Source organism: Anser anser (assembly GCF_964211835.1).
Source record: "Anser anser genome assembly, chromosome: 3".
NCBI lineage: Eukaryota > Metazoa > Chordata > Aves > Anseriformes > Anatidae > Anser > Anser anser.
In genome coordinates, this window is record NC_139722.1 from 13,568,822 (window position 1) to 13,592,132 (window position 23,311).

At 38.1% G+C, this 23,311-nt stretch overlaps 2 protein-coding genes across 4 annotated transcripts in view; both read left to right on the forward strand.

The window, feature by feature from the left end:
- Window positions 1–23,311, forward strand: part of NBAS (NBAS subunit of NRZ tethering complex) — a 191,295-nt gene that overhangs the window by 121,811 nt on the left and 46,173 nt on the right. For all 3 annotated transcript variants that reach the window (XM_083828261.1, XM_083828259.1, XM_083828260.1), the window contains exons 45-48: window positions 334–552; window positions 804–1,006; window positions 14,306–14,395; window positions 17,449–17,644. In XM_083828261.1, the coding sequence (XP_083684387.1) occupies window positions 334–552; window positions 804–1,006; window positions 14,306–14,395; window positions 17,449–17,644 (708 nt within the window). The remainder of the gene's footprint in view (window positions 1–333; window positions 553–803; window positions 1,007–14,305; window positions 14,396–17,448; window positions 17,645–23,311) is intronic.
- LOC310896226 (uncharacterized protein) lies at window positions 6,181–10,365 on the forward strand. The gene is made up of 2 exons (XM_083828263.1): window positions 6,181–8,384; window positions 8,742–10,365. The coding sequence occupies exons 1-2, from the start codon at window positions 6,882–6,884 to the stop codon at window positions 8,754–8,756; spliced, it is 1,518 nt and encodes a 505-aa protein (XP_083684389.1). The 5' UTR covers window positions 6,181–6,881; the 3' UTR covers window positions 8,757–10,365.

Genomic DNA, 23,311 nt, shown 5'->3' on the forward strand with positions numbered 1-23,311 from the left:
ACAACACACCAACAACAAAAACCACCACCCCCAAAAAGTGACAGTCTGCAAAAATCACAAATGTTATTTGTTAAGGAAAGTTTGGTATGTTCTATTGTGAGTCAAATTCAATGTCAATGAAAGAAAGGACAACAGAAGAAAGTACATGGAATACTGATTTTTTTTTTTGAATAAATGACTAATAAGAAATATGGTTGTTTCTCCTAAAATATCTCATGTAGTTTTGTACAATAATGTAGGAAAGTGGAGCTACCTGAACTCTAAGCACTGCTGTAATACAAATAGTAGCATACAGATAATAATAATGATTAAATATTGAGCAATCTTTTTCAGCTGACAGTTGAAGCCAGGATAGAAGTGACTAAGAAGGCTATTAAGGCAGTCAAACATCTTTCTGAGAAATCAAGAAAAAAACCTTCTGAGAATGACATGGAAGATGCTGAAAATCCATCTGTTGCTTATGAAAAAACTCTGAATCACTTGCAGCAATCTCTTGCTCATCTGGAAACACTCACTCATAGTTTTATCACTTACTTGAAAAACAGCGAACAGGTAACGGTTACTGATCACATGCTTGTTTTGAGTGTAGCCATAACTAGCAGTGATGCACATCAAACTGCTGTCATATTTTATTAGTGTTTTATAGCTTTGTTTTTGTTGACCTGGTCTTTTAAAATTCTATTCCGTCAGTCTTTTCTGTTTTGTAGTATATATATTATCTTGGTAGAAATAAAGACCCTGAATGAAATGTACCTGTAAATACAGAGTACACTGTTTCATGTTCAAAAATTATCTGTTCACAGGATGTACTACAGAAGTATGGCTATTTATATGATTTGTCAAGATCAGAGAGAGATAAAATCCATGACCAAGCAGTAACTATGTGTATAGATGGTCAGCCCCTGGACATGATACAACAGTTGATACAAGTTGCTGTTGGAGATCTAGGTCTTTCTCCCAAGGACATTGTTCAATGTGCTATTAAAAAAATTATATGCACTCTAAGGTAAGTCTACTACAACCATTGAATCTCTCCCCCCCCTTTTTTTTTTTAAAATATATATATGTTGAGCACTTGCTTGCTTTGATTGGCTGGATTTTACAGAAGATTGGGCAGTGAGAAGAACTGAGTTCTTATGCTCTTGCTGACCTATAATTTTATATTCAGATAAGACAGTTATATTTCTCTGAGTTTGGGAAGCCTGGGCAATCTGAACAAAACAAGCAACATAGCTCATCCTGTTCACTGAAAAGTGCTTTTAAATTTTAAATCTTGGCTTTACAATATTGTTCCATTATGTGTGTGTTTGTACATTTATGATTTTTTGGCAAATTTATGATTGGACATAATTCTTGTTTTAAGAACAACAGAATTAAAAGCATGTTTGTTGGAGATAGTGTGTACATGCTTCTGCAGGTATTTGGGCAGCAGAGGTCTAGCAACAGCTGTTGCCACAACAGCTAATTCTACAGGAAGAAGTACAATTTCCATCTTTTGAATAACTTGCCAGGGTATTTTGGGGAACATTCTATTTTTTCTTTTTTTATAATTTTCAAGCTTTTGAGATGTGTTACTTTAAAATCATGAATATATAGGCCATAAATCTTTGTTCTCTTAAAGAATACTTCTTAAAGTTTTTGCTCTTCTTCTTCCACCTCCCTCTGTATCACATCCAACCCCCAAATTAAACAGCAAGTCGAATTGTTCAATGCTTCCTGCAGCATTTAAAAGCAGCAATGATTAAAAAGCAAACAAAACACACAATTAGCTGACTTCCTGGACAGAAACAGATTTCTGATGTGAGGAAGGACATTTATTTGATCAACTTTTTCAGTGTTGACACTTACTGTTTATTGCTGCTGATAGTGCCATCACAGAGGCATTCCCTGCCAGAAATAAGGCTTTATTTCTATCTTTTTCTAGAATTCACAGTTCCAAAACCTCAGCAATTGTCCTTTCCACTGTATTACATAAACCAAACCAATCTGTTCATACAACTCCAGCAAGCTGAGTCATCTCTTATTTTAAATATATAGAGAAAATGCAAAATAACTAATTTCCATACAGTTTATAGTTACGCATCCTTGAATAATTCTGTTGAGATGTTGGTGAGACCTGAATGATACAAAGGAAGATGAAATAAGTTGATGGTGGCCATCTTAATCTCATTATCAGAGAGTTCAGAGTTTATGTTAACTTCTCTACAATGATCTTTTAGTTGCATGATTCTTTGTAGTGTGGCTTCTGAATTCTAACGCTTATGAGAAAGAATCTGTAGAACTACTGTAATCATGGTATGTTTCTTCAGTACTTGTCATATCTTAAGGAAGGAAGGAAGATTCCTGCATTGAAGAGTATACTGCCTGTTGGGTTAGCAGCAGCCTCTATTTAATGTATGTAATGTCTTTTAGCCCAGAAGGGATGTTGCTTTCATTGACGAGTCTGAGGCTGAAACCATTTTAATGTAACTGGCATTTGGGAGAATGTAATGTCTCTGGGAATATAGGGCTGTTAAAAATACATGTGTGTGAGCATAGTAAGAATATGGACACAAGTGAGGGAAAGAAAAGCATGTTTATTGAAAAGCTGTTCAGTGAAATAAGGTGCTTTTTGTTCATCGTGTTTAATGCTCAGTCCTAGCTGAGCTTGCCATTTGTAATACCTCCTGTGGTTTGGTAAGAGATTTGGCAGCTTTCATAGCCATGGTGACTACAAAATTCTTTTGGCGCATAACGTGAGACTTAAGTTAGTATGTCTTTTGATGTTCAACCTTTGTCCTACCACAGTGTAAGGCACTATCCTAAGGATAGGTTATTTGTTAGGACAGTGAAGTAATAGGGAATGTGGTTTGCGGGCTCAAATGACAATCTACAAGGTGAGTGTACATTGATAACAGTTTGTTAGGATTGAATAAGCCTGTGAAGATGCCCTTATTCTTTAGCAAGGTTTAGGGTATTTGAAAGTCCCTGAATTTTTGTAGCCACTTAGGAACAACCTGTCGTTTTTCCTGTCAAGGAGTTAGCAGCGTTCAGCCCTATGACTTAACGTGACTGAATCAGAGTGTCTTTCTGGATGTTTTCTGACATAATTTAACCAAAGAGTATGTTCAGTCTCCATTGCTGTTGGACTAGAGCTGAGATGTGAAATTCTGAAGGAAGCAAACAGAGAATGAAGTTCTAGGGTTTTACATCTATATCATTATTCATGTTGCCAGGAAAAAAATAGAGCACAAGTGTTTTTTTTTTTTTTTGTGTGTGTGTGTGAGGTGGTGTTTTTTGTTTTTTCATCATTGTTGACAGAATACCAATCAGCTCTTAAAAATCTTTTTTTTGGTTATGTTCTTTCTCCTTCAGAGCAACATAAAAATACTCACTCTCTGTGTGTTTTTTTTTTTGTTCTTCTGTAGTCCAGTGACAGTAATTCATCAGGGATTTTTATTTGTAGGCGCTGTCTTGGATTTGATGTTGCAGAGTGCTACCTCTGCCTGGCTGTGTCTTTGATGTACTGAATATTCTAAGTGAAAGACCACTGTATTGATGACCTAATGTGATCAGTGGAAAACTTATTTTTTTTTTTTTTGAGGGGGAGTAGGGGTGGGGGATAGGGGAGAAGGTAATTTTATGTCATAAGTGACCAGTTATTTCTCACTTTACTATTTATCTAGAACTCTCTTCTGAAATATTTCTGTTCCAAAGAGATGTATGCAACACAGACTAAAGAGCATTCAACTGTTAGATGGCTGTTAAACTCTATCGCTTTTAAGACCAGCTTTTGCAATTTGATTTTTTTTTTGCATGTGGAAAAATGCATGTGGAAAAATTACACGTGGGTAGGATGATCTGAATGCACATACCAGAAACAAATATAGCATGGGAAATAATCTATAGCTCTACCTATTTTTTTCCTTAGTGATTATGTGTATAATCAGATTAAAGAGCCACAGATAAAAAGAAGGCAACCTGTCAAAGCATTTGCAGCCCTCTTTGGCAGAAAATGAATGTCTCCTCTCACCCAGTTTGAGTGTTCATAGCATCCTCAGTGATGGTAGAGTTTTCTACATAGCAACATCAGTAGCGTTGTCTTTCTTGTCTGGACATGTCCATTTGGTGAGGAATAATTTGGCTTTAGATAATCAAGGTCCTGATGTTCCTGTCTGGAATAATACATCTGGACTGTGTGATACATCTGGATATAAAGTCTATTTAATTCAACTGTAGTGATTCTTATTGATATGCAGACTAGGATGGACCTCTTGAATTTCTCCTTTTTACTCTTCTCAATACTAATGTATTTGCTTTTTATATGCATTGCAAAGCTGGAATGTCTGAAAATTTATTTAGTAAAGTTTTTGCATATAGACCACAACCGATAACTCCTAATCAGTACTTAAAGAATGGAAAACCATTAAACCATTAAAGAATGGAAAACGTATCCCTCCAGTGGAAAAAAATGGAAAGGCAGAGGAATTACTTGGAGGCCTCAGAAGAACTCAAAAATTCACAACTTTCCTCTGGTGTGTGATGTGCATTCTTTTGACAAGTATTCTTCTTTATAAATACAAACTGATGTTAAAAAAAAAAATGTTATAAAACAAGATGCCCCAGTTAATTTACTTTTCTCTGTGCAACAGGATGAGAGGAAAGTCATGTGGTAGGTAGTAATCATATAATGAAGTATGGAAAGTTTGCCTACTGCAGTGGTAAAAAGCATAAGGTAAAATTCAATGTAGAATAAAAATACTTGAAATAATATCATCCCTCTTATGAAATTCAGCAAGGTGATAATATTATAAGGTAGAATCTCTTTAAATATAGCGAGCATTTAAAAGAAAGGTTGTGACTTGTTATCTCTTAAGGCTGCTGGCTTTGATGCCGTTGCTGTGAATGAAATTGGATGCATCTCTATCCTATGCTCAGATATTAGCTTTCTAGCTAGACCATAACACAAATCAAAACGCATTAACCACAGCATTTTTGTGCAACACTTTAACTTCAGGGTTCTTGGGCAAAAAGATATGTTTAAAGAAAAAGTCTTGCCTGTGAACCTGGAAAGCTGAATTATTCTTCAGTAATTGTAACATTTCAAGGGAAAACTCTTCATTTTTTTTTTTTCCTGAGCTTTGATATGTTATACAGTGCGGTTATTTTATGTAGTAGTTTTACAAGAAGTTCCTTCGACAATTAACATTCAGAGTGGTGCTTGTAGGGTTATAACACTGAACTGGAGTTTCCCTGGATTTTCCGTAGCTATGGTGACAGGGAATGTAATTAAAGTACTGTGACCATAAATGAAGTAGGCCTGTGTGGATGTGAAAAAATGTGGTAGTGCCTGTAATTTACCTGAAACTTAAGCAGAGACACACCACTTCTCTGACTGAAAATATGCATCCTTCCTTCCAGTTTCATAACTACAACCCCCCTTCAAACACAGTGAAATATCTTCTGTTATTAAAGTATTGACTGACTACTGCAGAAGATTCTTCAAGAAAATGTTGCCTTTGTGAAAGATTAAATTACTTTTTGTCTTCGTGCTGGGTTCTGCACCTGGGATGGAGTAATGCCAGACATGGGTACAGACTGGAGGAGAGCTCAGCAGAAGGGGATCTGGGGGTGCTGGTCAGCAGGAGGCTCAACAGGAGCCAGTGGTGTGCCCTGGCAGCCAAGAGGGCAAGCTGCATTTTGGGCTGCATCAAACACCATCACAGCCAGCCGGTCAAAAGAGGTGATTCTCCTCCTGTGTTTAGCATTGGTGCAGCCTCACCTCATTGCTGTCTGCAGCTTCCTGAGGTGGGGAGGCAGAGAGGGAGGTGCCGGTCACCTCTCCCTGGTAACCAATGATAGGACGTAAGGGAATGGCACAAAGCTGTGCCAGGGGAGGCTTGGGCTGGACATTAGGAGAATTTCTTTACCATGAGGGTGGTCAAACACTGGAACAGGCTTTCTGGAGAGGTGGCTGATGTCCCATGCCTGTTGGTATTCCAGTGTCATTTGGACAGTGCCCTCAATAGCACACTTAAATTTATGGTTAGCCCTGAAGAGGTCAGGCAGTTGGACTAGATGATACTTGAAGGTCCCTTCCAACTGAACTATTCTATTCTATTCATTTTTCAATAGTGTACAATATTACAGGCTTAACATCTCTCATACCTTCTCAGAAACAGTAACTCTTGTTAAATATAACTGTCCTGGTTCCAGTTAGGACAGAGTTAAGTAGCTCATAGTAGCTGGTAGGCTGCTATGTTTTGGATTAGGATGAGAAGAGCGCTGATAACATGCTGATGTTTTAATTGTTGCAGAGCAGTGTTTACACCAGGCCAAGGACTTTTCGGCTTCTTGCTCTGTCCTGCCAGCGAGCAGGCTGGGGGTGCAGCAGGAGCTGGGAGGGGACAGACCCAGGACAGCTGACCCAAACTGGCCAAAGGGGTATTCCATACCATCTGACGTCATGCTAAACAATATATAGGGGTGGCTGGCCGGGGTGGGGGGGCCGGCTGCTCGGGAATAGGCTGGGCATCGGTCAGCGGGTGGTGAGCAATTGCATTGTGCATCACTTGTTTACTTACACATTATTATTGTTAATACTATTACCATTATCACTATTATTATTATTATTGTTATTATTATTTTCCTGTCTTAATAAACCGTCTTTATCTCAACTCACAGGCTTCACTTTCCCGTTTCTCTCCCCCCATCCCAGAGAGGGAGGGGGGAGGGTGAGCGAACGGCTGTGTGGTGTTTAGCTGCCAGCCGGGTTAAACCACAACAGTCTTTTTGGCGCCCAACGTGGGGCCCGAAGGGTTGAGATATCGACAAATCTGACCAGAGTGTGTTAAACTAAAATTGGTATAAGTATTGGACCTGCTTAATAGTTGCTAGTCACGATGTTGATTGCCTTAATCTCCAGTCTGCTGTACCTGTATTCCAAATTGAGTTTTATGGTGCGTTACTTTCTGTATGTGCTCCCTGTTGCACTGTTTATCCTTTCCGGGCCCTGGTTTAAGATTGTTATGGTACTGTGCGGTGTAACAATGGCTTATGAAATGATGAAATATCTGGTCACGACTTTAACCTGGTATTTGTACTCAGCACTGACGTCGACTCTATACTTTGGAACCCATATCTCGGAAACTATTAGCAATTACACCTATTGCCTGTTTTCGTTAGGGAGCCAATCTGTGAAGGGGACAGGGGAAGACATGTTTCCCTACCTGTTCACTCTCCCTTTCTCCTTCACCACCACCCTCTTATCCCCCGAGTTAGTTACGGTGGTTCTCCGAGATGTTGAATATCCTTGGGATACTCAGACCAGCCTGCTCTTGTTGTTATGTCTCCTGAATGCGCTTCAGATTTTGTGGAGGGTTAAACAACTACTTAGGAATCTCACTCGGAGATCTGTCTTGAGGCGGGATAGTTGCGAGTGGCAGGGAGTGTGGGAGGATATGGGCAGGTTTCTAGAGCAGTGGTCACCTCCAGTGTTTTGGACATTCACCCCTGAACAACTGCAAAATCCTAAAAAGCTGGCAGAATGCTTGAAAAAAAGGTGTCATGACTCTGGCAGTTCCAAAGTGACACAAATCACTGTAGCGTGCTGGGGTCTGGCTTGTGCCTATCGAGCTGCAATTGATGTTATTAGCAACCTAGCTCCAGCTCCTGCAGCCGCTCCAGCTGCAGCTCCTGCAGCCGCTCCAGTTCCAGCTCCTGCAGCTACTCCAGCTCCAGCTCCTGCAGCCGCTCCAGCTCCAGCTCCTGCAGCTACTCCAGCTCCAGCTCCTGCAGCTACTCCAGTTCCAGCTCCTGCAGCCGCTCCAGCTCCTGCAGCCGCTCCAGCTCCAGCTCCTGCAGCTACTCCAGCTCCAGCTCCTGCAGCCGCTCCAGCTCCTGCAGCTGCTCCAGCTCCAGCTCCTGCAGCCGTTCCGGCTCCTGCAGCCGCTCCAGCTCCAGCCCCTGCAGCCGCTCCAGCTCCTGCAGCTGCCCCAGCTCCTGCAGCTGCCCCAGCTCGTGCAGCTGCTCCCACTCCTGTGGCTGGGTCAGAGAAACGAGCTGTAGCAGTGCAAGTTGACCCCGCAGAGGGTATCCCAACCCCTGTGGCAGACCCCGTGTCTGGGTCAGAGAAACGAGCTGTAGCAGTGCAAGTTGACCCCGCAGAGGGTATCCCAACCCCTGTGGCAGACCCTGTGTCTGGGTCAGAGAAACGAGCTGTAGCAGTGCAAGTTGACCCCGCAGAGTGTATTCCAAGCCCTGTGGCAGACCCTGTGTCTGGGTCAGAGAAACGAGCTGTAGCAGTGCAAGTTGACCCCGCAGAGGGTATTCCAACCCCTGTGGCAGACCCTGTGGCTGGGTCAGAGAAACGAGCTGTAGCAGTGCAAGTTGCCCCTGTAGACAAGGTGAATCGAGTCAGTTTGCAGAAGTAAAAGCCATTCAGCTGGCTTTAGATATTGCTGAACGAGAAAAGTGGCCAGTTCTCTATCTCTATACTGATTCATGGATGGTAGCAAATGCCCTGTGGGGGTGGTTACAGCAATGGAAGCAGAACAACTGGCAGCGCAGGGGCAAGCCCATCTGGGCTGCGGCATTGTGGCAAGATATTGCTGCCCGGGTAGAGAACCTGGTTGTAAAGGTACGCCATGTAGATGCTCATGTGCCCAAGAATCGGGCTACTGAAGAACACCAAAACAACCAGCAGGTGGATCAGGCTGCTAAGATTGAAGTGGCTCAGGTGGACCTGGACTGGCAACATAAAGGTGAATTATTTATAGCCCGATGGGCCCATGACACCTCAGGCCATCAAGGTAGAGATGCAACCTACAGATGGGCTCGTGATCGAGGGGTGGACCTGACCATGGACACTATAGCACAGGTTATTCATGACTGTGAAACATGTGCTGCAATCAAGCAAGCCAAACGGTCAAAACCTCTTTGGTATGGAGGACGATGGCTGAAATATAAATATGGAGAGGCCTGGCAGATTGATTACATCACACTCCCTCAAACCCGCAACGGCAAGCGCCACGTACTTACAATGGTGGAAGCAACCACCGGATGGCTGGAAACATATCCTGTGCCCCATGCCACCGCCCGGAACACTATCCTGGGCCTTGAAAAGCAAGTCTTATGGCGACATGGCACCCCAGAGAGAATTGAGTCAGACAACGGGACTCATTTCCGAAACAACCTTATAGACACTTGGGCCAAAGAACATGGTATTGAGTGGGTGTATCACATCCCCTATCATGCACCAGCCTCTGGAAAAGTTGAACGATACAATGGACTGTTGAAGACTACACTGAAAGCAATGGGTGCTGGGACATTCAAAAATTGGGATACACATTTGGCAAAGGCCACCTGGTTAGTCAATACCAGGGGATCTGCCAACCGAGCTGGACCTGCCCAATCAAACCTGTTACGCACTGTAGAAGGGGATAAAGTTCCTGTAGTGCACGTAAGAAACATGCTGGGTAAAACAGTCTGGGCTACTCCTGCCTCAGGAAAAGGCAAACCCATTCGTGGAATTGCTTTTGCTCAGGGACCTGGATGCACTTGGTGGGTAATGCAAAAGAATGGGGAGGTCCGGTGTGTACCTCAAGGGGATTTGATACTGGGTGAGAATAGCCCATGAGTTGAATTGTAGTATGTTAATTATTATATAATAATGTATGTCATCACTACCATGATTGCTATATATCATAGATGAAAATGGTGATTAATTAGAATGTATTGGACAGAGTGTAACCTGAGCATGACATAAATGGTATGGAATAAGGGGTGGATATCTGTCCTGGTTCCAGTTAGGACAGAGTTAAGTAGCTCATAGTAGCTGGTAGGCTGCTATGTTTTGGATTAGGATGAGAAGAGCGCTGATAACATGCTGATGTTTTAATTGTTGCAGAGCAGTGTTTACACCAGGCCAAGGACTTTTCGGCTTCTTGCTCTGTCCTGCCAGCGAGCAGGCTGGGGGTGCAGCAGGAGCTGGGAGGGGACAGACCCAGGACAGCTGACCCAAACTGGCCAAAGGGGTATTCCATACCATCTGACGTCATGCTAAACAATATATAGGGGTGGCTGGCCGGGGTGGGGGGGCCGGCTGCTCGGGAATAGGCTGGGCATCGGTCAGCGGGTGGTGAGCAATTGCATTGTGCATCACTTGTTTACTTACACATTATTATTGTTAATACTATTACCATTATCACTATTATTATTATTATTGTTATTATTATTTTCCTGTCTTAATAAACCGTCTTTATCTCAACTCACAGGCTTCACTTTCCCGTTTCTCTCCCCCCATCCCAGAGAGGGAGGGGGGAGGGTGAGCGAACGGCTGTGTGGTGTTTAGCTGCCAGCCGGGTTAAACCACAACAATAACATAGTTATTTGTCTAACCATGTAATTTCAGACACAGTATTGTCCAGTTCTGTTAACTGCTTTTATCTTCCTTGATTCTGTAATTTTAGTGCACAAAATTTCAAGTAGAAAATCTTGCATTGGTATGTATAAAATCTCTCTAACAAAGCATATCTGAAAACTTTGTATGAGGACTGTATTTTGCACTTTCTTGTTTGCCTATGGAAAAAGCTACTGTCAACAGAAATGAGTTCTTCAAAAGAAATCATGGGATTTGAAGAAGGTTTTGGTAATGCTGGTAGTCTAATTAGACTTATCTAAGATTCAGTTTATTCAATGACCAAGATCACTCATGTTGTGTATTGGAAACTTTCCATGATCCATGACTTTAGGAATGTTCATGGATGATGATGAGAAGTTCTGTATCGTGAGTGAGGATCTTCTACTTAAGAGTCTATGTAGTCAGGGAAGACAGTTTATCTATTGAAGACGTTATGGCCTGCTTCGTTTGAAACTCTTAAATGTCTTATCTTAGGTGCTCAGATGGATTTTGTGTTTCGTGAAATATTTCGTGAAGTATTCACCAGGCAATGAGCAGGACAGGTTTGGTGGAAATTTTGAATTTGTATATAATAGACTGAGCACCTAACTTAGGAAGAAAGCAGATTTTTCACCATCTCATCCCATTTGAGCAGGGGTTCTTCGGGGAAATCTAGCAACTTGGTATCTTAAAATTTGATAATAATTCTGACAGAAATGACTGACATTATGGCTTCTTTTCCCCAGCTTGGAATGATAACACCAACAATGTATTACTTGCTTATTTTCCTGATATTTAAAGGAAACACAAAATAGAGAAAAATAAGGCTGGAGAAAGAAAAGGATTATCAAGTATTTATGATGAATAGTATAATTAGGTTAAAAGACTTAGATGGATTTAATTTATTCTCCTTTCAAGCATTCTTTGTACTTTGTTGCATTTGAAGAACTTGATTAAATATGCATCACTTTTTCTGAAACTGAACTGAAATCAAAATAAGCCGTTATCAGTGTAATTACACCAGGCTTATACCTAGGAGTTTTGAGGTGAATGCTGAATTGTATGTTGTTTAAAACATGCATCAAGTAGCGTATAATCTGTATAAAAAACAATCCTTCATTAATTATATTTGATTCTGTTAGTAGCTGTTAATTTTAAATCATTAAGAACAAAACAAACTTGACACAATATTTGTCTCGTGGGCTGTAATCTCTCTTTAGTTTCTGTAACAATTCTTGGGAACTTCTTGGGAAGTACAGGCAATACTAAGCTTTAAAAAAGTGCTAGCTTTAATTTCTTTTACATGCATTTTTAGTATAGATAGCTCTAATTTACTGCTTGAGATTTGCCTCTTTTTCTTTTCTTCTCCTTGCCTCCCTCTCGGTAGAATAGTAACTGTCCGTGGATGACAAACTCTAAACTTTGAGTAAATGTTAATGTATCTATCATACCCAGGATATGGCTTCACAGCTGTATTGTCTGAAACAGAGTGGTTTTGTGTTTTCAGAAATGTCCATCAGCTTTTGTGTATATGTTTCTATTTACCCACGTTTTTGGAAGTGCTCAGAATCTGGTTGCCGTAGGAGCTACAGACTCTCACGTCTAATTAGAGATTAAGGGCTTTTGTAAAGCAAGTGCTAGGACTGTTCAGAATCAGTCTGCAAAATTGAAGAAACACAGAAGCTAAGGTTTGCTGGTCCATTCATATGAAATTTACATGGGTACATTAAATACAATTTTGAGTAAGTACAACTACTAAGATCTCCATGTCCTGTCCCTATCTGCAGCCTTATGTTCTGTTTCAGATAACTATCATTCTCTTCTTAGTATGTAAGGTTTATAAACATTCCTCTAGTTTTCTTTAGATACGCAATATTCACGTGCTTTATTGATGTCCTTTTATTACAAACTTACTAAAAAAAAGGAACAAAATAATACAGAAAAGTTTAAAGCTGGCCTTTAGAGAGGACATTAATGAAGTGACTTTATCTCTGGTCACTCTGGGAATATATTGTAAATTTTCTTGGCTTTTTTATTTTAAAACAAATTTGAAACCACCTTTTAATGCATGTAGCTACTTGCGATGAATGGTTACTTTAATACTGCTGTTCCTTCTATAATTTCCACATATGCGCAGTGCTGTGCACACTTGTGCATTTAAATGTAGAAGGTTTTGTTTGTTTCATTTTACGGAGCATTCTGATCTGTTGTGTCTCCTCTGTGGAAAAATACAAACTTTTCTGAGACTGAAATATTTGACATTTTCCCTCTTTGGGAATCTGGAATCCTGGATGTTTCTTTACTATAAACTATAATCTGATTACTTCCAAATATTCTGAAGATGTCTTTAAAAATATATGGATTTGAACTTAACATTTCTAAAATTTTCTGAACTACCATGTGACAGTATTGGTATTAACAATAGTACTTCTGTGATAATCCCATCCAAGTAACAATATTTTTTGAGAAAAAGACTGGTGTTAAGAGCTTTGTAGTCTTACTTCATACTTACGAGTGTGTTATAATAACACAAAACGAGTGGTAAGATAAAATGAGGTTTAGATTTCATCGTGCAACAAATTATCTAGTATCTATTCTGAATGGAGTCACGTGTTTTTTAATCTAGTGCTGTTCGCTGAAGTGCTGGTCATCTGTTAAGTTTAAAAACAAGTATTAAATGCAGGAAGACATTAAAGGTTTTAAGAATTAGGTTTGTATGCCATACAGTATAATCATTTCTAGGCAAAATATTTACCTTTCTGAAATAATAAATGAGAAAACTAAAAACTCATAACTCTTGACACAAAATCTGTGAAATACTGCAGGTTTTTTTACCCATTACAGTCAGCTACAGAGTATATTTTTGCTTTAAACAACAATCAACAGACTTCGGACTTTTTTTTTAAGAGAGATAGTAAGAGGCTGACATTTTTAGTAGCAGGATAGCTTTGATATGCTGATGAACAGTAGAGAAAATACACCTTATCTCTGGTTTTTTGAGTCATCCTTAGTAAACTGACTTTGGAACTATTTGCTTGCCTTTCTTCACTTCAATGCAGCATTGACAAGCTCTTAAAATAGGCAAAACTGTTGTTTTTCTAGTTCAGTACAGTCATCATTGCTACTGAAGTGAAGCATGAAGAGACACTGTAATTTATTGGCATGCCAGTGTAAAATCTCTTCCTCTCTCAGCACTGAGTTGGATCTCAAATTTGTTTCCCTGAAAATGTTAGCAGAAAAAAAATCACTTCCATTGCATTAGTAGTGAAGCTACATTCTCCTATCAGGATGATTTTTTACAATACTTATTTTCACCATGGAAGAACATTATAGAGTAACTGGAACATCTGATGGGCAGTATGATTCACACTCTTCTATTCCTACCCATGCGCAATAAGGTAGCCATGGAGCAGCATCCTATTCTTCCCCTTTCCCACACACTGTTCTCGACCACGCATTCTCTCCTTTTTCCTTTTGTTGCTTCTGATAAGCATGAATCAGCAGAAAGGATTGTTTTGACATCAGGTTACAATCAAGTTGGTTTGTTTAAACCAATAATGGTACAGTAAGAGGTTATTTGGAAAGAAAAGATTTTGATGCTTATGTGTAACCTGTCATTTGTTTACTTATTATTGATGAGATCTTTAAGACAGTAAGTGTGTGTTTTGCTAGGCTAATTTATGTTAGAAATGTTAAATTTTAACTCTGTTTTCTTTCCAGTTTCACTGATGTCTTTTAGTATTTGTCTTTCCCACTTTTCTCTTGTTACTCCCTGCATTGCTTTGGCACAAAAATAAGGGTACTAATCAAGCAGGGAAAGTAGAAAACTTCCATAATTGCTGAACAATTTATATGTATCCTACAGTTGTACAGATTTAGATCCAATGTTAGGGACTTTTTATGGTGAATTTTGTCTTATTTTAACAGAACAAATGGCAGTTCTTCTATGTCAGTGAAAGATCCACTTGGAATCCTAGAAGGCATCGTTTCTGCAGTGCATGCAAGTGTTGAAAAAGGGTAAGAACTTACTGTACGGATTCTTTGGTTAGGCTTTGAAAGATACTTCTCATGAAAGCCTTGAAGGTACAATACCGAATATGGATCTTTTTTTTTTTTTTTCATGAGTGTATATAATGTGTTTGCACTTTATTTCCTAGGGTTTTATTTGGAACAGGCTATCACTTACAAGGTTCAAAACCTGAGGCCTGACAGAAGCTTTTACTTGATCATTTGGAAGAAAGCAACTCTCTGAACATAAAAATTACATAACTATGTATTATGATGATTTGAGGAAAAGATATTTCTGCTCTGACTATACTAGAAGTAGAGTACTTAGTTGTTTTTGTTTCAGTTTATTATATACCTTGCAAATAACATTGACTCACTTTAAATATCTGAATTTAGATAGCAAACTTACCAATATTTGTAGCGTATAGTTCAGAAATAATTTCATAAATGCTCATCCTTATTTTTAAATTCTCTTTTATGGATGCCCTTATTTCAGTTCATATAAAGGTCTGTCTTACTGATGTACTTTCCATTGCATTTCTGTAAAAGGCAAGGAAGAAAAAAAAATCAACTTCCTTTCCAGCTGTACAAACTAAGAACTTGTATATAATAATAATAATTAAAAAAATAAATCTCCATGCTCTCTAGTAGCCAACAAAAGCAATTAAATTATAGTGTGGAGGTTCCTTCACTGGCATTATATAGGCATGGGATGCTGAAGTAGATTAATGTCAAAATCTACAATAAATCTCATTTACAGTATTATAAGGTAGAATGGGAGAATCGGTAATATTTTATTCCAAGGTGCACTTGCTGGAGTCTTTAGATGTGTACTTCATCAACACGTAACTGTTAAAACAATAACCTGGAGCGAAAATCAATGTGATCACAAGTTGTTTACATTCTGTTTTAAGTTGTTCTTACTTATCTTAAACTTCAGCTATTCAACTTACAAAATATAAATCTTCCCCTAAGGAAAACATGTATAAGTATCAGGTGTGAGGTCTGCAAAACTCTAGAAATATTCAAACAGTTCCTCTTAATTTACAGTTTGGATTTTAACTTCTAATTTACAGTTTGAATGCCACCTGTTTAGCTGAGGCATGTCTAATTTAGCTGAAGTTCTGCACTGAACAACATAATTCAGACAATATAAAAACTAAATAAAATTGAAATCCTTGCAATCTGAAAATCTAAGCTGTCAATGTTTATTATTTCAGAGCTGCAAGACAGGTTAAATTGGTATTTTCTGTCTGATATTACTTTCCCATCTGTCTTGTTAGACAAATAAGAGAACATTAGTTATAAATCACACTCCACCTGGAACCACTTTCTTGATTTCAAATAAATAAATAAATAAATAAGCTTTACTTTGAAATACTACTGAAAAAATATCAGAATTGCATTTACCGATTTGTTACATGGTAGTTTAGAGCCAGTAAAGTACAGAACACGTTATTCTGTCTGCAACTAGCTGGTTGGTTGAGTTCATGGTAATCTGTGTGCTTTAAATACTCTCACATGGTTAGGATGTGTTCAGTATAATACACTTTTTAAAATTAAAAATTCCATTAATAGCTTTTTTATTTCTCAAAGTCAGGAAAATAACAGAAATTATTATTTTTTCTTTTAACACTTTTTCTTACCTTCTAGGAGTTATGGCATTTTGTAATCATTATCATGTTAGGACATAAAGTAATCCACTTTGCTAAAGATGATGATATAGGAAAATAAACAAGAAATAGCTAGACCCACAGGAGACTCTAATTTGTGTATATGGAAAGTAAAAAAGGGATATGTAAGAAAAGAAAGAATACAGGGCAATTTGAGCATTGGATACAAAAAAAATGTCATACCTGAAAAGCAAGCAGTCAGGCTGGTTTTACGTAAGGTCAGATGGTGTGCAGGTATAGACACTGATCAGGACCAGTCACAATAAAACAACTTTTATTTTTAAATGCTTGTTGTGGTTTAACCCGGCTGGCAGCTAAACACCACACAGCCGTTTGCTCACCCTCCCCCCTCCCTCTCTGGGATGGGGGAGAGAAACGGGAAAGTGAAGCCTGTGAGTTGAGATAAAGACAGGTTATTAAGACAGGAATATAATAATAACAATAATAATAATAGTGATAATGATAATACTATTAATAATAATAATGTGTAAGAAACAAGTGATGCACAATGCAATTGCTCACCACCCGTTGACCGATGTCCAGCCTATCCCTGAGCAGCCGGCCCCCCCACCCCGGCCAGCCACCCCTATATATTGTTTAGCATGACGTCAGATGGTATGGAATACCCCTTTGGCCAGTTTGGGTCAGCTGTCCTGGGTCTGTCCCCTCCCAGCTCCTGCTGCACCCCCAGCCTGCTCGCTGGCAGGACAGAGCGAGAAGCTGAAAAGTCCTTGGCCTGGTGTAAGCACTGCTCTGCAACAATTAAAACATCAGCATGTTATCAGCGCTCTTCTCATCCTAATCCAAAACATAGCACCCTACCAGCTACTAGGAGGAAAATTAACTCTGTCCTAACTGGAACCAGGACAATGCTGAAATTTGGCATTATTGTTATAAAATTGGCAGTCAAGGTAGTGTAGGAGACAATACGTTACTGTTTGGATAGATGGAGTTCTATGGTCTTTACGTAGTTACTTGATTTTTTTTTTTTTTTTTTAAGATTCCTATACCACTTAGCTTCAGGCACCTGGTTTACGAGGGCTGGTTTCTATTCTGTCTCACGAAGGTGAGCTCTTCGAGAGATAGTGTCCTGCTTCTATGGAGGCATCTGTAGGGCATGATCATACTGCTCATGGTGTTCTCTGTATTTCATATAGAACATATGCCTATTCATAATTCATAAATATATTTCATATTTCATTTTGAGGGATCTCACTTTTGCACAAGTTCATCTGGGTTCTAATTCTGTGTAACACAAGAATGGTTTATGAGTCTTCTGATGAATTCTTTTATATATTGAATGCAGTTGTTAATAACTGTGAAAATACATGTAGGTAATATTTTGATTAGGATTACCAAAGTGTTTAACGCAGTATTGTTTAATTACAGGGAGAAAGTAGTTTCTTCAGATGACCTCCTGGAGTGGTTGAGACCTTTCTGTGGTGATGACTCTTTACCAGTGAAACCTCGCATCAGAGTATTGCAAATACTGGAGCAAGCTTTCCATCTCAGTGATGAGGATAGCAAGCTGCTTGTGTACTTCAGGACACAAGCTGTTCTCAGAGCGTGCTGGCTTGAAACAAAGGTATTAAAACTGACTGCTGTAAATAATAGCATGAGACTGTTCTTACGCAGGGATTATATGTTGAAATGTGAGTTTGTAGTACGTGGTTGGGATGTCAGTATGAGAACTAATTCTACCTTCCTTTTGAATCAGGTTTCTAATAAATAGCGATTCTTTGAAAAACAGAGTAGTTAATAGAGCCCTCAGCTTTTGTTTGGGATCAGAGGTACATAATACCAAGCTTGATCAAACACTAATGATTTTTCTCTATGGCATGCATTAAATTTTTCAATTTTTAATATTATCATAGAATCTTTTAGGTTGGAAAAGACCTCTAAGATCAAGTCTAACCATTAACCTAGCGCTGCAAAGTCTACCACTAAAACCATGTCCCTAAGCGCCACATTTGCATATTCTTTTTTTCAGACAATTTTGACACTTTTACTTTCCTTTTTATCTGTTATGACATTATAGTCAGAATTAGAGTGAGAATTACTGGCTGCTGTTTCTTTTTTTCTGGGCTCTTTAAGTACTATTCTATGAATGTGTAGTCAGAACATTAGGGACATGCTCAGCTGGAAAGAGTCAATCTTTAGGGAATGCATTTGGTCATAGAGGCTGCTATTGTTTCTTTTAGGAGGTAGAGCACCTAAGGCAGTAGTTTCTTAAAAAAGCTCATACCTTAACCTGTCCAAGTGAGAATTTTAAGTCTTCTTCAGTGTGAAGTCAGGAAAAATAAGGTAAATCATTGTTGAAAAAAGTTGTTCTAATCTGTTTATTATTTGTTCCTCACTCAGAGTGGCAGAGCGCTTCTAGTCCAAACTTCCTATTCTAAGTCAGATTCATTTTCATTCTGAATTAAAAGGCTAGAAAATGCCAAGCTTTGATTTTCTTAAGCATATGTAAAACTTAATCTAAGACTAGGAAGGATCTTACAGTGAAAGTTTTCATAAATGAAACTGCTTGAGTTTATGAAGTAGAACATGGAAATATTAATGAATAACCAAAAAAAAATAAACACTTCTTGTATGCATGAAATTTTTTAAAATGCTACATTTCACAACTCATTTTAGTGAAAGGATTAATATGAAAGCACGTATTACTACAGAGGTTCTACATTTAATCTTCTAGGTACAATGAAAATATACAAAATGCTTATCGGGAAGAAATATTCTTGTCTTTGAAGCTTGTGCTATTTTGAAATAATAAGAGTATCATTTGCTGCACATAGAATTATTACAAATCAGTTAATTTTCATCAGTTTTCTGAATGATTTTTCTATGATTCTATCAATGCCTTTTCCCTTCTATCTCCAATGTTAAAACCTAGTGGAGCTATAATATTTTTAATACTTCCAAAAAATCTTTGCACAAAAGCATTTTATGTTCATTTAAAACAAAAGCACTATCTCAATTTTTACGTGCTATACTAAGACCATCCAAGGGAATAATCACCATAATAATCTTAAAGAAAATGCTTATCCCTTGGCTCCTTTAGAAATTACTTTTTCTCTTGCATTCACAATAATATCAGCACTTAACTCCACAACAGCTCTTTGGATGTCTGTGATTGGTTTCTTCATCCTCAGTTTCTTTTGTTGTTAATATACAGTGTCCTGTGTCAAAATTTCTGTTGCCTGCAACCCCCTTTTCTAGTCAAAAGCCTTTCAAATCCAAAATGTTCAACTAGGATATGTTTTAATAAATAAATAAGCAGATAGATAGATAGCCTTCAGACATATCTGTAGAAGAAAAAAATCACCTGTATGTGATGGAAACCTTGTGAGACTCATTACACTTGTTTGAGAATCATGTAAGATGTAAGATGACTTATTTTTTCCCATAATCTGATAAGTCAAAAATGTGTATAACTTTATAACACAAAGCTTGCATCTGTTTGTTTTTGTTTTGTGATGTTTTAGGAATTACTCAAATGCATTGCATATGCTGACTGACATGTAGCTCACTGCCCTCCAGGACCCCCAAGGCCCTCCCAGCAGTGCTGCTTCCATGCTTGTGCTGCATGGGATGGTGCTGTCCCAAGTGCAAGACTTCACGTGTATCTTTGCTAAATAGTGCAATTCTTGTGGACCCAATTTTCCAGCCTGCTTAGGTCTCTCCATATTATACGTCAGTAATTTCTAGTTTTTGAAGTGGTGGATTTTCAGAGTATTTCTACTTTTGAGCAGAAAAACACACCTGGTTTTGGTGAAGGAAGCAGCGTGCTGATAATAAGCAGCACCCTGTTAGCTCACAACAAAGAACAGCTGATCACTTCAACTTCTTTACCTGATAAATAAGCAAGTATTGCAAGAAGCCACGTAGTAAAAACTGTAACTACTGTGCTAGGTAAGCTCAAACCTTTCAGAGCTAATTATATAAAAATGTGCCATACAATGCTGTAATATAAAATTCTTTGTATATAGTATTTAGCTAAGTTCAGAAATGTTTTTTATAGTGACAGTTAACACTTATACATACTTCTGTAAAAATAATTCTTTTTTCACCCCAGTTCCTGCTACAGAGTGCAATCATAAGAGTCCTGTTGGAACACACCTAAAAATAATTCTCATTTTCTTGTCAGTTCAAGCTAAATTTGATGGATGGGAACCCTTTGTTTTGAGTGAATATCTTGTGCTAGATAACTAATGAGTGATTTAAACAGAACAGTCATATTAGTTTCTCTGTTAGGTACCAGTAATTGAAGTTCAGAGCTCTTCACTAATGTCCAAGTAAAAAAAAAAAAAGTGATTAACTAAACTTTTTTTTTTTATCTTCTAGTCAGCTGATGTCAAACACTAGTCTAGAAGATGGTGTTAGAAAGGGGAAATGATGACCTTATTTGATTGAATTTGTTCATTCTGTGAATTAACAAACGTGAGACAGAATAATAAGACAGTACATTGCAAGCTGTTTTCTCTGTATTTTTGCTAGATGCATTTCAAAATCCTTCACGATACGAGTAAAACAGTAACACTGCATAATTCAGTAGCTGAATGACTACTGAGAGAGATTTGAATCCCAGCTTTTGGGAAAGCATTAATTAGGTTTCTCATACACAGGTGAGTGCTTCGAGTGTGAGGATATAAAAGCACCCATGTGAAGGGGAAGTTGAAGCATGGTTTAAAAGTTCTGTCAAATTGCTGGGTAAATGCAATTTGACCTGTGGTAAACCAGGGTCAAAAGTAGACATACAGAATTACATCTTTCAGAAATGTGCTCAGAGTCCTATGTCATCTGTCTGTTTTGTCTGTTAGGTATCCATTTCTCTAACATCACTACACCTTTGTTAATGTGGTCATCTTTTCTCATCCAGCAAAGCAGTAAAACCCTTTGTCACATTCTGAAGAAAAAAAAAAAAAGGAGGTCAGGGGAACAACTGAATGCTATTTTTAGCTAGAGGGATATATTTAAAAGTTTTGTTAATGAAGTTTAAGTTGTAAATATTTCAAAAATGGGTTCATGATCTTGCTCTTCCTGACCGTTCTATCTGTACTCGCTTGGCATTTTTGGCATGCTTCTAGAAGATCCCTCTTTTCCTCTACCATTTCTTCATACAGAAAGGGACACCAAATATTGTGAAGGTTGTATGTGAATTCTTATTGAGTAAAGATAAGTTTAGTGATATTGTGGTGTTCAATTACCAGAAAATGTGTGAAAGCCACCCTCAGAGTGTCTACTAATCCTCTTAGTCAGGCTTTGCATACATCAAAGGGAGACTTAATATTTAATTATGCTGTAGGTGCTGTAAGTAGTGGTCCAACAAATCAATGTGCTGCTGGGAAACAGGCCAGCTCTTACAAAATTAAAAATGTACTTTATGGAAGCAGCTACCTATCAAACGGTCAGAAACACAGCAATTTCCAGTTCTCTAATGATTAGTTAACAAAATTAAAAATTCAGAGGTCCTCATTTTTCAAAGGCTTGAGAGTCTTTAATTCACATTCCAGTAGCATCCTATCCTACCGGAAGGAGGAGGCATGTGTTGTTTTAATACCCTTGATGAATTTTATCTGAGTTCTTCAGGTTCTGTAATTTTCTAGTTAAGTGGTGCATGAAAAATATGGGTCAAAATACTGACTTTTTTTGTACATTAAAAAAGTCTTGGGTGGGAGGTGAGAAAAATGTGGTTTAGAATGTTCATATCAAAGTTTAGCTTTTATCCATCTAAGATGAGAAATGCATTTGTTTTCATATCACGTGTAAAACTCTAGTCTGTAATGACTTGCATCAGTGTCTGATATGTAAAATAACACCAAGCAGGTTACGTGTGTGCATGCTCATTCAGTACAGTGACCAGTTACAGTAACGAGAGGTTTTTTTTCCCCAGGAAGTTGCAGTGGCATTAGCAAAGGTTCTGTAGGTAAACCAAGGGTTAGTTTAAGACAAGAAGTTAGCAATTGTGAAGCTTATATAAGACACATCTTGTCTTTAAAGGATTGTTTAATTATTATGCAAATTGAAAATGTAATTACTATTTGCATACTACTTAAATGCAAATAGCTTTGTCATTTAGAGAAGGTAATCTCATTTAGCCTTTCCCCTCCTATTATGTTTTTTTTTTGTGTGTGTGATCTAGAGGGTACAGAGAGCTGCTGAGGGCTAAACGTTTTTTAAAATTCTTAAGGGATATCTAATACAAATTTGAGATTGTAACTTTAGGACCCTTACTTATTTTATCTGTTATTTTTTAAATTTAACTTTGAAAAATTATTCGATTAATGTGTGTTTGATATGCGCAGCCCCCCCCATTTGCAGTTCCTTCATATAGGCCATTTATGTATGTTGCATGCAAACTGTACGTGTCTCAGCAACCTTTGTAATACATTAACATAATGACTTTCTTAGAACTTGTTTATGGTGTTCAAGTCTCCATTGGCTTTTTTGTCCCTCTACCCCAGTGTATGAAAAATATGTTTACATTTTTTTCCATGACTTCATAAAGAAAGGTTTCAATGTGTCACATGATTTTCAGCTTTTACCTATTGCTCGTACTTGTGTCAGCTAGATTGGCGCACAAGTACATGGAAAGCAAAGAGGCAAGAATTCCCAAGTCATTTTGCTGGAGGCATTTATCAGCTTTCTGATAGCAATGACCTGCATTTAGCTTGATCTGGCAAAATACAGGTGAAGGAACAGTATCTGTTTAATCCTCAGCCATTTTTAGTTGTGAAACATGCTTACTTAGAAGAAGGATTTATGGTCCCATCAACTTTGAGATAATTTATTAAGATGATATTTAGAATTCTAGAGACATTGTTTCTCTACCGGTAATGCATAAAAGTTAGGTTTAAGAAATTAAATGTAAGTTTTAATTAATATTTTAAAACACTAATTTCCATTTCTTGAAGATGCAATTTATCCATATGAAAACATGTAAATTGTATTTTTTTTCTGGAAACATAAACTGCTGTAGTGTGTATGATTGATTAAATACTTTACGATGCAAATGAAAAATTTTCCATTAACTGCACAAGTAAAATGGATAAGACAAAGTGAAGAGAGAAGCAGTATAGCTTGAGTGAACATGACAGTTTCCAATGCAAGCCTTGGGTAGAACGATACTCCATGGCTACTGCAGTTGCTTTAGAGGAAGATAAATGTGCTCTGGAGTGAATTCATGTGGAATATCGCTTTTTGTAATAGGTCTTTTGTAATGAAGGTATAAATGGGGAATGGTTTAAACAAT

Bases quoted from the DNA above. Each gene is read 5' to 3' on its own strand.
- LOC310896226 (XM_083828263.1), top strand. From the start codon at position 6,882: ATGTTGATTGCCTTAATCTCCAGTCTGCTGTACCTGTATTCCAAATTG.